The 13,670-nt window shown below is 37.7% G+C and overlaps 1 protein-coding gene across 1 annotated transcript; it reads right to left on the bottom strand.

The window, feature by feature from the left end:
• Nucleotides 1–3,583: 3,583 nt before the first annotated feature.
• Nucleotides 3,584–12,770, bottom strand: LOC127351386 (immunoglobulin lambda-1 light chain-like). The gene is made up of 5 exons (XM_051378871.1): nt 12,645–12,770; nt 7,490–7,613; nt 5,218–5,526; nt 5,027–5,101; nt 3,584–4,537 (listed from the first exon to the last, which is right to left on the bottom strand). The coding sequence occupies exons 1-5, from the start codon at nt 12,768–12,770 to the stop codon at nt 4,389–4,391; spliced, it is 783 nt and encodes a 260-aa protein (XP_051234831.1). The 3' UTR covers nt 3,584–4,388.
• Between the last annotated feature and the right edge of the window lie 900 nt (nt 12,771–13,670).

The raw sequence follows: 13,670 nt of genomic DNA, 5'->3' as shown, positions 1-13,670 counted from the left end.
CTGAATGAGTTAGTTTCTGTTCGATGGGCTTTGACATCACTGTGTGAATGTGTGTGAAAAGGGCCGAATGTGGCTGTAGTGGAAAAAGTGCTTTGAGTGGTCAGAAGACTAGAAAGGCGCTACACAAGTACAGTCCATTAACCTATTAGTATTTACCAGCCCTTTAGCAGCTATTTCACCTATGGACGATACACTCTAGCTCTCAGGATCACACATTGGGTTCACTCCTGAGAACAAAGCATCAGTGTTAAATGTGAAAACTGATTCACAACACAAGAGGGCGCCTTCATCCTGCTAACCAGGGATGTAGTGGAGGTTAAAGCACCTCAACTCACTTTGTCAGCTCAGTGATCTCCTGCTCCAGCTTCTCCTGAAGCTCTTTGACTCGACTCACTTCAGTTTCCTGCTGGGATCTGACCTGCTGCTTCACATCGGAGCTTCTTTTCTGGATGAGACGGATCAGCTGAGTGAAGATCTTCTCACTGTCCTCCACTGCTTTATCAGCAGAGCGACTGATAGCCTCCACCTCACGCTCCTCTACAGCTACAAAGGGACCCATCTTTGGCCCAATCTTTCTGACTGAACATGCATTTTTGTTGTTTAGTTGAATATTTTGAATACAAATTGTTTGTGTGTCTTGAGGGGTTAGCCAGAACCAGCCTGGTTTGCCACTGTGGCAGCTACATTAGGACTCAGCTAACAGCAGCTACATTAGCAGTAAGAGTTAAGGTAGGTAGAGCAGCCGGAGGACGTCAGTGGGAAAACCAGACCATATTTCCTTCATAAAATATGATGCAGTTTCACCCAAATCACTGATGAAGTTGTGTTTCTGTACAGTAATCAGTGAGCTCTGGCCCTCCAGAAACAATCTGCTCCGGTAGAGTTTGCTCTCTTTTAGGAGAAAGAGTTTTCAGGCTTTACTGCATTCTACAAAAGTACATTTCTGGGAGAGGTAGGGTTTCTTATTGTGCATTACATAGTTCTTAAGAAGGATTGAAAATAATGCTTCATTTTTTGAAATTCATTATTCACTTTTGGTCAGTGGCGGACTGGTGGCCTGGCCGCCCAACTGGCCCGCTCGGCAATTGCAGATGGTCGATACCAAAGGCTCGGTTCGGGTTGCGCTTGATTTTGAAATAAACAATCCGTCGTGCGGCTCATTAGGGTATCTGCCTCGCTCAAGCTCACCACACACACACACACACACACACACACACACACACACAAAGACACACACCTCCTCCCTCACCTGTAGTTCTACATGCTTGGAAAATGGAGCGAGATGGACAGCCCAAGAGGAAAGGTGGAGCAGAGAGGGAGAGGCTTAAAAAGCTAAAAGCACTGACCACAGATCAGCGAAGTGCTGTAACATAACTGATGTTTGTCAGTAAGGGAGCAGGTCAGACATTAAACACTAGTGGAGACAACAGACACACAACCAGAGCCTATCCAGCACCACCAGCTTCATGAGGAGGTTAGTTCCACTTTGACTAATACAAACTGACTTAATAAAACTAATGTTTTAAGTTGTAACAAAGGATATTGCAAATTTTAGAATATTGTTAACTAACATAGACACAACATAATAAATGATATGAATACTGAAATCCTTGTATTATATTATTTCATTTAACCTTTACTTCACCAGGTAAAATCCCATTGAGATTAAGAACATATTTGTTGTTATATGAACATAACCAATGCTTATAAAAATGGTCAATTAGTGAATTTGAATAGATGGAAATGATGGGTGGCTTTTGGATTTTTCTTTACAAAGGTGGAGAAGGGAGCAGTGTGAGTGAGTGAACGTTGTAACCTTTTCTTTCTTTTTTTTTTACTCACTGTGACTATTGTATCATATTTTACATTTCTTTCTGTGTGTGTTTGAAGTTGCCTTGTTTAATGTTACAGAGAATAAACCTACACATCTGCAGTGCGCCACCTGTGTACCTCTCACTGTTGCTATGATACTATGGTTGACACAGTGGTCAAATTTATAACTAGTCTGGTACCTGTTACATTAAAAATAGGATTGGTCTCAAGTTTAGGTGGATTAAAAGTGTAGTAGTAAATGAAATAGAATAGAAATTTCAGTTTATGTGATTTGAGTACAGGTTATTGCAGCACAACAGAAACATTTATTTTGTAGGGGAAAGAAACAGAAAAAGCTGTGTGTGGGCGCATGTGGAGCCTTTGCTTTATTATTTTACACTCTTACATCGGTAGGCGCCCAACCTAACTCACTCTTGGTGTTTTGCGTTAATCGGGTGGTGGTGGCCTGGGATGGTACTAAATTCCCGGCCTGAATTATTGTCCCAGTCCGCCCCTGCTTTTGGTGATTAGAGTCATCTGGATACCCTTGCACTTCCTCTGACTAACCACAGGGTGGTGGTGTTTCTCTCTGATGTTTAATGTCAGCACCAGCAGCAAACACACAAATCCACCATATGATAAACTTTAGTTTCCAATCTGTCACACAGCCATGGTGGAAGAGCTTATTTATTGGTGTGACACCTATCTAACACCGTACAGAGACATGTAATGTCACACAGGTCTCGTCTGGTGAGACAGTTGCAATATGTTGAAAATGATCAAACTGTTCAGGTTTATAACATACATGATAGAAAAACCATCTCTTAATATGATATTAAATATATCATAAATGTACCTTTATTATTATTTTATGTTATTTATTGCTGACTCATAAGATTGTTTAAAATCCAGATCATGAAGAAATAAGACTTGTCAACAGAGGTCAAGGAGCCAGAAATCCCCTCCCCTAATGAGTAAAATAAACAATAAAAACAAAAAATTAGACATCATGAATTAATCACCAAGAGAGAAACATGTCTTGAAATAATATCTGTTCATTCAATTTGAAGAAACGATGATGGAACAGAAAAATACAAATATCTGATGGATAAAATGTCATATACTGACACAATGTTCAGTTTTCTGATAAGAAGGACAGAGGCCTCGTTAGAGTTTGAGAGAGTTGACAATCTTACAAATTGTTTTTTTCAGCAAAAAAGTTCATTAGTAGTTTTCTGATGATCCAATGTAATTTCTTATCAGTTGAGAAACTTGAGATATGTATTTCCCCTCTACTGACACTCTAGCATAATCTCCGTCATACCTCCTGCCCCTTCCCACAATCATTATGAAATCTCACTTTTTAATATTTAATGTGCAATGTGAAACCATCTTGAAACTGTCACCAATTCCTCATTTAATTTCACTTACTAGAGTGTGTAAGTTAAGATTGCAGAGAACAAAAAAGGAAAACAAAACTTAGAAACTAATGAAAAATCATTCCTATACATTTTTAGAAAACAATATTTAAGCAGAGAGTTTGAGGAGTTCATGAGTGTGTACAGCAGCAGATATGAATCTGTTCTCAGTGGTTATTAGGACTCATAAAAAACTGTTGACAGCGAATCAACACTTCCTTTCCTGCAGCAGACGGGCTGTGTGGGTTTCCTCTCTGCAGCCTCCTCACCGTTAGCTGCACTTTTTCACATTAATAACACAATGACAGTTACAACCATCGACTCTGGTTAAAGAATCATTCCAGGAACTTCAGTTTGATTTCAGCTCTCAGTACTCACTGTGAAAGTTGTCTTTAATTCAAACTGTTTTATTGATTCTGTAAAGGTGACAGTTTAATGACAGTTTCTCCAGCCTGACTCCAACTTGTAACATAATACAACATATTAGGACATGTGGGAAAGGATCATAGCCTGCATACATTAACATCATCAATACAAAGACAATTTCTAATTTATTTGTTCATTCTTAACATGTTACAAATTAGAATAGAAACTGATCAAGCTGCTGTATCATCATTTTATAGCAGTTGTAGCTTCAAAGCAGCTCGCTCTGCTGTTTGTCAGCAGTGTCGTCAGCGTAGAGTTTTACATCCACACTGACACAGTTATAAAAGGGCCTCAGCACTAAAGCCAGTGACACTGATTGTGTTTCTATTTTTTGCTATGAAGCCAAACTGAAATTCACAAATACAATACAAGAACAGAAAATAAGAACATAGAAAATATAAACAGTAAATATCTAGCAGACAGATAATGATTCAGCTTTTCTATGATTATACGAGTCACAATTAAAAGTGGAAATAAACTAGAGCTAAACTAAACTAAACTAACACTACAGTAGCAAAGAATTTACACTAACAACCTCAAATATATATGTGTATGTGTATGTATTTATATTTTCTGGAGTACTTTATTGAACCTGTTTTTTAAAAGATAGGTTTCCCAATGAACCACAAAAATAAAAAATACATCTAAATTGTTATTTCTGTCTGCTAATCAAAGTGATTAATGAGATGAATTGATGAGATTTGACGGAGAGAAAAGGAGAGCAGAAAACAGTCAGTCAGCATGTGTGCAGTTGGTGGACGGTCCCTTGTTTCTGAGGATCATCAGCAGAGAGAGTCCACAGCAGTACACCAGACTCTTCACTATCAGCACTGTGTACATCAGACAGAGCAGCTTCACCTGGCACTGAGACTGGAAGGACACTGACAGACAGACAGACAGACAGACAGACAGACAGACAGACAGACAGACAGACAGACAGACAGACAGACAGGTCAGTCTTCTCTCCACACTGTTTCAGTCTGTTCAACTGTGTAAATTTCATCAGTATAACTTAGACGTTTCCAGACGGGACAATCAGTTTTACATGAAGACAGGGGTCAGCTACAGTTTGAATGAAAGCTCAAAGGCCCTTATTAAATACAACAAGTCAGGGCCCCACCAAACTTTTACGGGTCCTAAATAAGATATGATTTTCTGTTTGATCCAAAACAAAAACTTGGAGCTAAAAGACACTAAAAAGCTCCGTAGAGCTGCAGAGTTGGTGATGAATATCTGTGAGTTCACAACTACCAAAGACACTTTCACTTTACACAGAGTCATTAGATTAATTCTTAATATAGAAATATTCATAGAGGAGCTTTAAGATATAGTCCCCAATGTTTTGGCAGAGAGGCAGCAGGTGATCTTACAGTCAGCTTGCTGCAGAGCTGGCAGGTCTGCTGGCTCTCTCTCTGGAGGACAGGAGGCTGCTGGAGCTGGAACCTCTGAAACAGAAAAGGAGTCAAAAAGAAATGTCAGTCCTCTGCTCCTCTGCTCTCTTTGACAGCGTCTCCACATGAAGCTGAATCACTGCTGAACACAGTCACCAAGCCTTCATTACCTTGTTCTGTTTGGGCCTCCACTGTGAACCCCTCGTGATGGACGGAGCAGCGGTATTTATATGTGCTGTTCTCTCGCTGAGGGATCAGCAAGATGGAGGTGGTGCGTCCCGACTCTCTGAGCTCCAGCTGCTCTCCCTCAGCAGAGGTCACGTCTTCCTCAGTACCATTGTCCTTTTGTCTTTTCCAGGAGAACCGGACCAGAGGAGGAAACATGTCTGAGGCCACACACAGCAGGGAGCTCTTCCCCTCCAGGTGGGCTCTGGATGCTGCTGGGTACACGCTCACCACGGGCTTCACTATCTGCTCATCTGAAGTTTGACAGCAGCAACAAGCAGCACAGACACACATTCACACAGTCAACAGCAGCTTACAGCACTGCACTGCATTCAGTCTGATCCTGGAAACTACATGGACTCTGATCACTAAACTACTCATCAATACAGCACAAAGTTCAATTCTTCAATCTGCCTTCAAGAAAAGAAAAAGTATTTTATATATTATGGTTAATGTTATTTTTTATAGCAAAGGACAAATTGATCTTAACATCAAACACAACAGCCGATGGATGATTACAATATATTAGATATATTATATATTTACCAATATTCTTCACTCTAACTGCCAGATATCTACGGATATGAGACTTTATTGATCCTTCATGGGAGAATAATTAATATAACATCATAAAATAAAATAAATCTGGAAATGTAGAAATCTTTAAATGTAAACTCAAAGTGAACTCTGTAGCTGGTTTTTAACTAGGAATGTTTTTTATTTATTATTTACCTCATTTTATTCTGTTATTTTATCAGATTTCCTTGTAAATTTCATTGTAAATGTATTTGATCAGTTTCTTTATTTTCTTTTAATCAATCTTATTGATTTCATTTGTCTTTATTTTTGCTTTCTTAATCTATTTGATCTAGTTTTTAGTATAGCTTTAAACACTATTTTTATATCTGTAAGATCTAATTAACTGTATTTTATTTTATTTATCTTTGTATTTTTTTGTAAAATCTGATTGAATACTTTTTGAAATTATAATAAGTTCAGTATCTGATACATATTTACTGCTATATACTATAAAATGTATTTTCTTTTACAAATTTGAAATTATGTTAAACATCATATAAAGTATTAAGGTTGAAATGTGTGTGTATGCTATAATATATCATCATTATAGAAATATATTAATGAATGTGCATCATCCACTAAAAGACAATACAATTGTCATTATATACATTTTACCAATTAATTACCTTTTAGTTTTTCCTACACAACATATTTTAAGTTAAATGCTTTTCAAACACATTTACTGATATACATTCAATAATATTTAATATATTATATAGTTTTATAAAACAAGAGATGGTTCTGAATTACTGAGATGATCAAATACTGTATATCTGTAACATTGCCAATATTGCACAATGATCACTGACATCATTAAAATATATGTTGAGGTGTATTTGTTATAATTAAATCCAGCAAGGTCGACTTATTTTGTGCTTTAGGATTTGGCCTTGTTGGTGCATTAATGAGTTGCACAAGGTTTAAGGAGTCACAGAGTTCTTTAAAACAATCTGCCAGCAGATACTAAAACATGTGTTTACTTTTACACTTTTGATATTATATTAAACATCATATACTATTTAGATTAAAAGTCTATCAAGATACAAATACATATTTATACATTATATATCAGTCATCTATATTCATCATATATAGAAATAGAAATATATAAATTGGTACGCATACATTCTCTTTATATCCAGTATCTGTTGGCCTTCAGCTATGAGTATATTTTCCTTTTAAAGACATTTGTACCATCATATAAAATACAATTAGCAAAATCTTACCAATAAAAACACTTTTTTCTTATACAACACATTTAAAGACACATACTGACACATATTTAATAATATTTAATATCATATATTATCTAGTTTCATTAAAACAGGAGATGGTTCTGAATTACTGAGATGATCAAATACTGTATATCTGTAACATTGCCAATATCATACTTTTTCTATATAAATCAGTTTGATCTCATGCAGAAATAAAGAATAACTTCAGTTGTGCAGTGAGATTTAAACATCTTTTCAGGAATTATGAACCTTTTTTATGTAACAATAGCTGCATGGCTGCAAGAATTCTCTACTAATTATGAAAAAACTAACATGTAAAGCCTGAAGCAGCAGAAACTCATTAAAAACACATTTTCAACTTGTTCAATAAAACAACTGAAGGAAAATGAAGGTTTATTCTTACCTGTTACATACAGTTTAGTTCCAGAGCCAAAGATGAGGTAGTAGTATCCTCCCACAGTGAGAGAGACTAATACAAAAACCTGTCTGCTGTTGAATGTCTCTTTAGACACACTAGCAGTGTTGCTCTATGGATGGTAATGTCTGTCCGTCCACTACTTTAGTCCACATGGATTGGACCTGGACCAAAGGATGGATGGATGGACAAATAAAATCTTGTACAGACATTCTTGGTCCTGGCTCCTGGAAGTTGCTCCATGTCCTCCCTGATTCATATTCTTCATATACGTTTACAGTCTACCTATACTATTCATTCTATTGTACATATTGTTGTTTTGGTCTATTCTGTACATACAACATTTATTGTATCTCATCCTGGAAGAGGGATCCCTCCTCTGTTGCTCTTCAAGGTACAAAGTAAGTTATTCTGTCAGTATACAACCAAGGTTGCACAATGAAAAGAAAGTAGCAGGTGGGCTGGTCCTGCCGTTCTGGCTGGGTGGATCGTCTCTTTAATCCAAACCCCACACTTCCTTTGCTGATGACTGCAGTCTATTTCTGTCAGAGGTAATACGTGTTTGAGCAATAAAGCTGAAAACAGATTGAACCTAAACAGAGAAGTTTGAAGGAGCTAGCCTACCGACCGCAGCATCTGAATGTGCAGCCGTTCCCAAAGCAGTAGAAATAATCAGGAGTTTTCCACCTTGATTTTTCACCTGTTAAAGGGTTTTTGTGGAGTTTCTCTTTATCTGAATGGAGGCTGTGAGGATAGAGGGTGTCGTATGCTGTACAGATTGTAAAGCCCCTTGAGGCCAGTTTGTGATTTGTGATATTGGTTCATTGGGTGAAGGGATGAGTCTTAAAGTGGAGATGAAACAGTCAAATATACATACATTATAATATATAAATGATAATAATAATCTAAGTCTCTTGCTCATTAGGAACAAGAATTGTACATTATGTGGATAAGAGGAGCTTCACTGAGTGAGCCTCTGAGAGAAACTCCGGTCAAATATACATACATTATAATATATAGATGATAATAATATATAAATGACCGTATAAAAGTAAGCCACTGTTAAGAAAAAGTATTTATTAATACCTCCATCATTGTTTTAGTCAAGCCTGCTGTCACAAGAATGATAGTTCATTAGGAACGCTAGCACTACCCTGTACTATACTGAAAAAAGTGATTCTGAGCATTTGTAAATAAATCTGTGAAATTAACAATAAAAATCTCAGTTTGTATCTTTACATGAAAATGTATTGTTTGAAATTAATATGCATTTGTTCAAAATACAATATATTGTGTGTGTTTTCATTTATGATCCCCCTCCATCTTCTCAAGTACAAACACTCAACAAACAATAATCCCGCCAACTGACACTTGCATTCTGGGAACCTTTTTCCAGAGGCTGAGTTTATGGTTGAGTCTGAACTTTAAGGTTAGAATACATTTTGCCAAGTAGCTGGTTAGATTAGATATTACTGTCGTTTCACTTTTCAGGATGTTGTTTGTGGTTTTTTCGTGTCCTGGCTCCAACAGTTTCCATAACTTTGTCGAGTCTTTTCAGTTTAATTTGAACATGAACGTTAGCACGTGGCTTTACTCGAGGCCTCCTGTATTTGGTCCGTCCTGCACGCGACTTCAAAACCTACCGGGAGCGTTTCAGCAGCGATCGTTTAGCCCGCCGCCACACTTTGTTTACTTGCTCAGATTTGGCCATTTTCCCGGTGTATGTTCTTCTAAACATGCTTCTACATGTGTGAATATGCTACGTAGTTAATAAGTTTCGCTTTTGTCTGTTTTTACAACCGGCAGTTTGCACGGGGTATTTTATTTAGAAAATCCGCTCAAGTCGGTCGGTGTAAAGGGACGCGTGCTGCTCGCGTCAAGCGTCAAAAATAGAAACTAGTTGATTGTAGTGTCATTTGAAGTGAACATTAGTATGTGGCTATAAGGAAAAACCACACTCCTGCTATGTTTAAGGCTTGGTTCGAAGAGCTAACGGGATCGCCAGAAATTAGACGGCGCCAGCCAGTTTCCAGTTTTCATAATGTTGCAGAAATAAAAAATCAACTTTGCAAATATTAATGTATGAACAGAAGAACTGTTATTTTGTTCAAGCAGTGGCCAGAAGTCATAGAAAGTAATGTGGAAACACTGCTGTCATATCAGACATTCAGCATCACATTCAGTGTCATGAAGAGTGTAACTGTTTTAAAGCAGGAAGATATATCTTGTGTTTTGTTTTAAATGTGTGTTTTTATGTAACTGCTGACATTTTTCTCCTTTTAAAGCTAATTTATTCTAACGACTGCTGATTAAGTAACAGCTGAATAAATATATAATGTTCTTCAGAAAGGATGTGAACGCATGCAAGAAACAGAAATAATCTGCAAAGAGATAAAATGAACATTAGATTAATGATACATGTGGAAGACGTAAGATAAAGATGTTTAGGTCAAAGCAAATCTGAAAAGTTGAGTTACTAGTTTTCATGCATTTTATTTTGGACATTTAATATAGTTTAGTTTTGGTTAATTGCCATGGTCAGTAACTAACTATGACGTATCTTTATCAGCTGTCTCTACAACTACGGATGAAGGTTTGTATATGCAAACACTGGTTAATGGTAGGCTGAACAGTGAGGACTTCCTTCTGTGTCAGAGGGAGCGATCACATGCCAAAATTAAGATGTAAAGAAAAACTTTGCTTACTTCATATTTACCTGATGAGGCTGCCACAATGAAAGCTATTCTTACCTGATTACCTGTGGAAAAAAGAAGCAGTATTCTTCTGGTGCAGCATCCCTTATCACTTAAATGTCGATTTCAGTGTAGTCTTTGGATTCATTTTCCTGTGTCTGTAATTCTTTTCTCTCTGTATCATTATGTTTCTACATCTCCATGTTTCTCTCTTGGTCTCTCTCAGATCGAGGAGGAATTCCACAGGATCACACTGAAGCCACTGCAGTCCACATTCCTGGGCAAGTTGGACCAATACACACCCAAGCTGTTGAGCCTGTACAGGAGGAAGGGTGGAGCAGTGGGAAGGAACTTGATGAGACCCTTGACATGTTAAATGAAGCATGTATTTACAACAGTGTAGTTAGTTTTATGTAGTTGCTTTCTGACGTCTGTAATCTCATATTTTATATTAATCTCATATTTCTCATATTAATGAGTAATCTCATTTCATATTTTTGTAGGTTGTGATCAGATGGGAATCTATTGGAATATGATTTTGCTTCGCTATATGATTATTAAAAACACTGTAGTGAACGAACAAGAAAGTAATGACCGATGTATAACCATTTATAGAATTATGTAGCTAACAGAACCAAATATATGATTTATATAAAGCTGCATTGCTTTATTGAATGAGCGAAAGATGATTTCTCCAACAATAGGTCTTAAATTGACTTAAAATTGCCTTAAATGGCATTTAATCGACCTCTGTGTACCTGTACACACCCTTGCTAAGCTACCACAACAATCTGATCCTCTGTTTGAAGGGGGAACAAAGAGTTATGCATCCTTCACATTACTATACTGTACAATAATACGTTTTATTCTATCTGGTGTATTTCACAGGTTTTCGATGACGACGATGCTGCAGCTGTCCAAGAAGCCATTACTACATTTGTCCTCGGCATCTTTGTGGTCAGCAATGCCAGGGATGGTCTCCCCAAGCAAGCTGGAATAGCCATCGAGGGAGCAGAAGTCCTTTTTGGTATCCCAGATGTGGCACATGCTTGCACCTATCTGATGGGCCTTATCTATGCCTTGGAACTAAGGTACCCTAATAAACTGAAATACACATTTGAGGTCTTTCAGAAGATCTTTCTAGAGCTGGAGGATGCAAACAAAAAAATGTCCTCCAAAGTCCATGATCTCAAGGTCTGTTTGCATGCTTAAAAGCCCCACAGATGGTGTTGGAGGTGTAGGATCTGAGTGAGCTCACTCTTATCAAGTTTTACAGTTAGTTTTACACTGCACATTCTGAGGTTCTCCCAATGCACTCTCTCACTACTCGGTTTATTCTATGATGCTGGACAATATTTAATTTGATTGAATTTGATGATGCTGGCGCATGCTTTATTTTGTTATGTATTGTGAATTCTATCTGTTCTCTGCACTTTAAATGGCACACATAATTCAGCTCCAGCTCAAGTAAAGCATTTAAAGTAACCTGAACTCTGTTTTTCATGTACTGCCACAAGAGGCAGAGAAACCATGCAGAACTGGAAATTTCTTTACTACATTTTTAAATTTTGAGAGCTGCTGGATTTTGGTTTGTTTTTTTGCCTTATCAATGTATCTGAATGTAGCTGTGAACTTGAATGTAGCTGTTTTAACAGCTAGGATTTCATTTTGTTATGGTGTTCTGACCTCTAAGAAAGACTGTCAGTGGGGTTCTGATAGCATGTCTTGTGCTGACGGCATTATCCCTTCAGTGTTCATGACTCTGTGGAATGGAGTTCATATTTTATTGTCTAAAGCTAAACAACTTCCAAGTCTTGTTTAGGGGTAAGATGCATAATTATACCTTGACTCATGTGGGTGTTGTTCATAGTATACAGTGTGATAAATCGATTTGTAGTTTGGTCCATACAATGCAAGAAAATGGTGAAAAATCAATCACTGTTTCCCAAATCCCAAGACGCAACCTAATATGTCTTGTTTTGTCCTGATCAACAGTCCACAATTTAAAACATTCACATCAGAGAATCTGGGATTTTTCTTCTTAAAAAAATTACAAATGGCCCGCATGATGAAATATAAGAATCTGCCAATCCACTGTATTTATTAGAAACCATATCACTGCTGTGGATTGTGTTTTTTAAATGACATACTTATTCCACTGTAAGTTGTGTCTAAGCAGAGAGACGAGCAGACACTGTGTGTCCCCAGCATAACCGCCCGAAGTACTAAGAGACTTGAACTGAGATTCTCTCTCAAAATGATAAACAGCAGACAATGCTCTAAACAACTCAAAGTGTTTCTGTGTAAATGTTACATGTTACACATACTGATAAACATTTCCATATGCTACTGGAATTCTGTGAGCCATTACAACTCTTTCACATTGTTATTTGATACATAACAATCTATCAAATGACTAAAAATATTGATTATAACCAAGCATTTCGTACCTCTGCCACAGTGAACAGTCCTGGTAAGATGATCTTGAACTTCGTCTCTGACGGCCTCCTGTATGCAAAGGTTCTGGCCATCTTCTTATCATTGTGTCTCTTCTTGATCTCAGATAACAATGCCATGGTCTCTGAACTGCAACCTTTACAGTGCTACATTCAAATCTGGAATAAACAACAACAAAGGGATATTAGGAAAGGAAACTTAACTCTGCCTGTTAACATACTACAGGCAAGTTCAACAGTGCTACCTTCACCTAATCAAGGAAGATGTTGCTTTTAAGAGAACTAGAGATTTACTAATAAATAAGCTATTCAGAATGAGAATTAACATCATCATCTCATTAATGTTCCTGAAACAAAAATACTCCTACCCAATACACAGTAGTTGAGTATCTAATTTTGATCCACTGTGATGACAACTGAGGTTGAAGAAGAGAGTTGAACTGTAACTGTGAACTTTTTCTGATTCTGCTTGAGTGGTAGGACAGACTTCCACTACAGTTCTCCTCTGCATATCCTGTGAGGAGAATGTTGGGTCCGGCCATGTGGTCGAACAAAGAGATTTTTTCAGGGGCCTTGTTGGAACCATAAAGCCAAAGAGACTCTCTCCTCCTTGCTTCTCGCTGAGATCACCGTCCGTTAAGGTACGACTCTTATAGCACTAGAGAGCACTCTCTTTATCTTTTTAAAACCCCTTTTTATTTTTTTCTAAAAGTGTTCCATCCGTCTTCAAACTCGCTGGACGAGCCAGACTGTTACACCTTTTCCCTCTTTTTTTAACGATTGTCAATTAATCCGGGATCCCGCAGAGACAGCAAGCAGCCGTTGTCTCTCTTTAACTACCTGCAGAAGGACCGATCGCTGATCGCTGTTTTCTTCACATAAGTCGACTTTGCTGATCCGGTACGCTGCCAGACGAGGGACCAGCCGCCGTTAGTCTGGGACCAGACCACGGCCTCCGCTATCCAGCTCGAGGACCAAGCTGAATCAGCATCCATTCAACGCAACGTAAGGGCATTTAAT

The sequence above is a fragment of the Dicentrarchus labrax genome, unplaced genomic scaffold (assembly GCF_905237075.1).
Source record: "Dicentrarchus labrax unplaced genomic scaffold, dlabrax2021, whole genome shotgun sequence".
Taxonomy (NCBI): Eukaryota; Metazoa; Chordata; class Actinopteri; family Moronidae; genus Dicentrarchus; species Dicentrarchus labrax.
The sequence above is the reverse complement of the archived record's forward strand: the minus strand, read 5'-3'. Positions and strand labels throughout refer to the sequence as shown.

Excerpts from the sequence above, each read along its gene's own strand:
- LOC127351386 (XM_051378871.1), bottom strand. The coding sequence starts at position 12,770 with ATGGCATTGTTATCTGAGATCAAGAAGAGACACAATGATAAGAAGATG. Across the intron at positions 5,527-7,489 it reads AACTAAACTGTATGTAACAG|ATGAGCAGATAGTGAAGCCC; the intron begins GTAAGAATAAAC and ends GTCAAACTTCAG. Across the intron at positions 4,538-5,026 it reads AGCTCTGCAGCAAGCTGACT|TGTCCTTCCAGTCTCAGTGC; the intron begins GTAAGATCACCT and ends TCTGTCTGTCAG.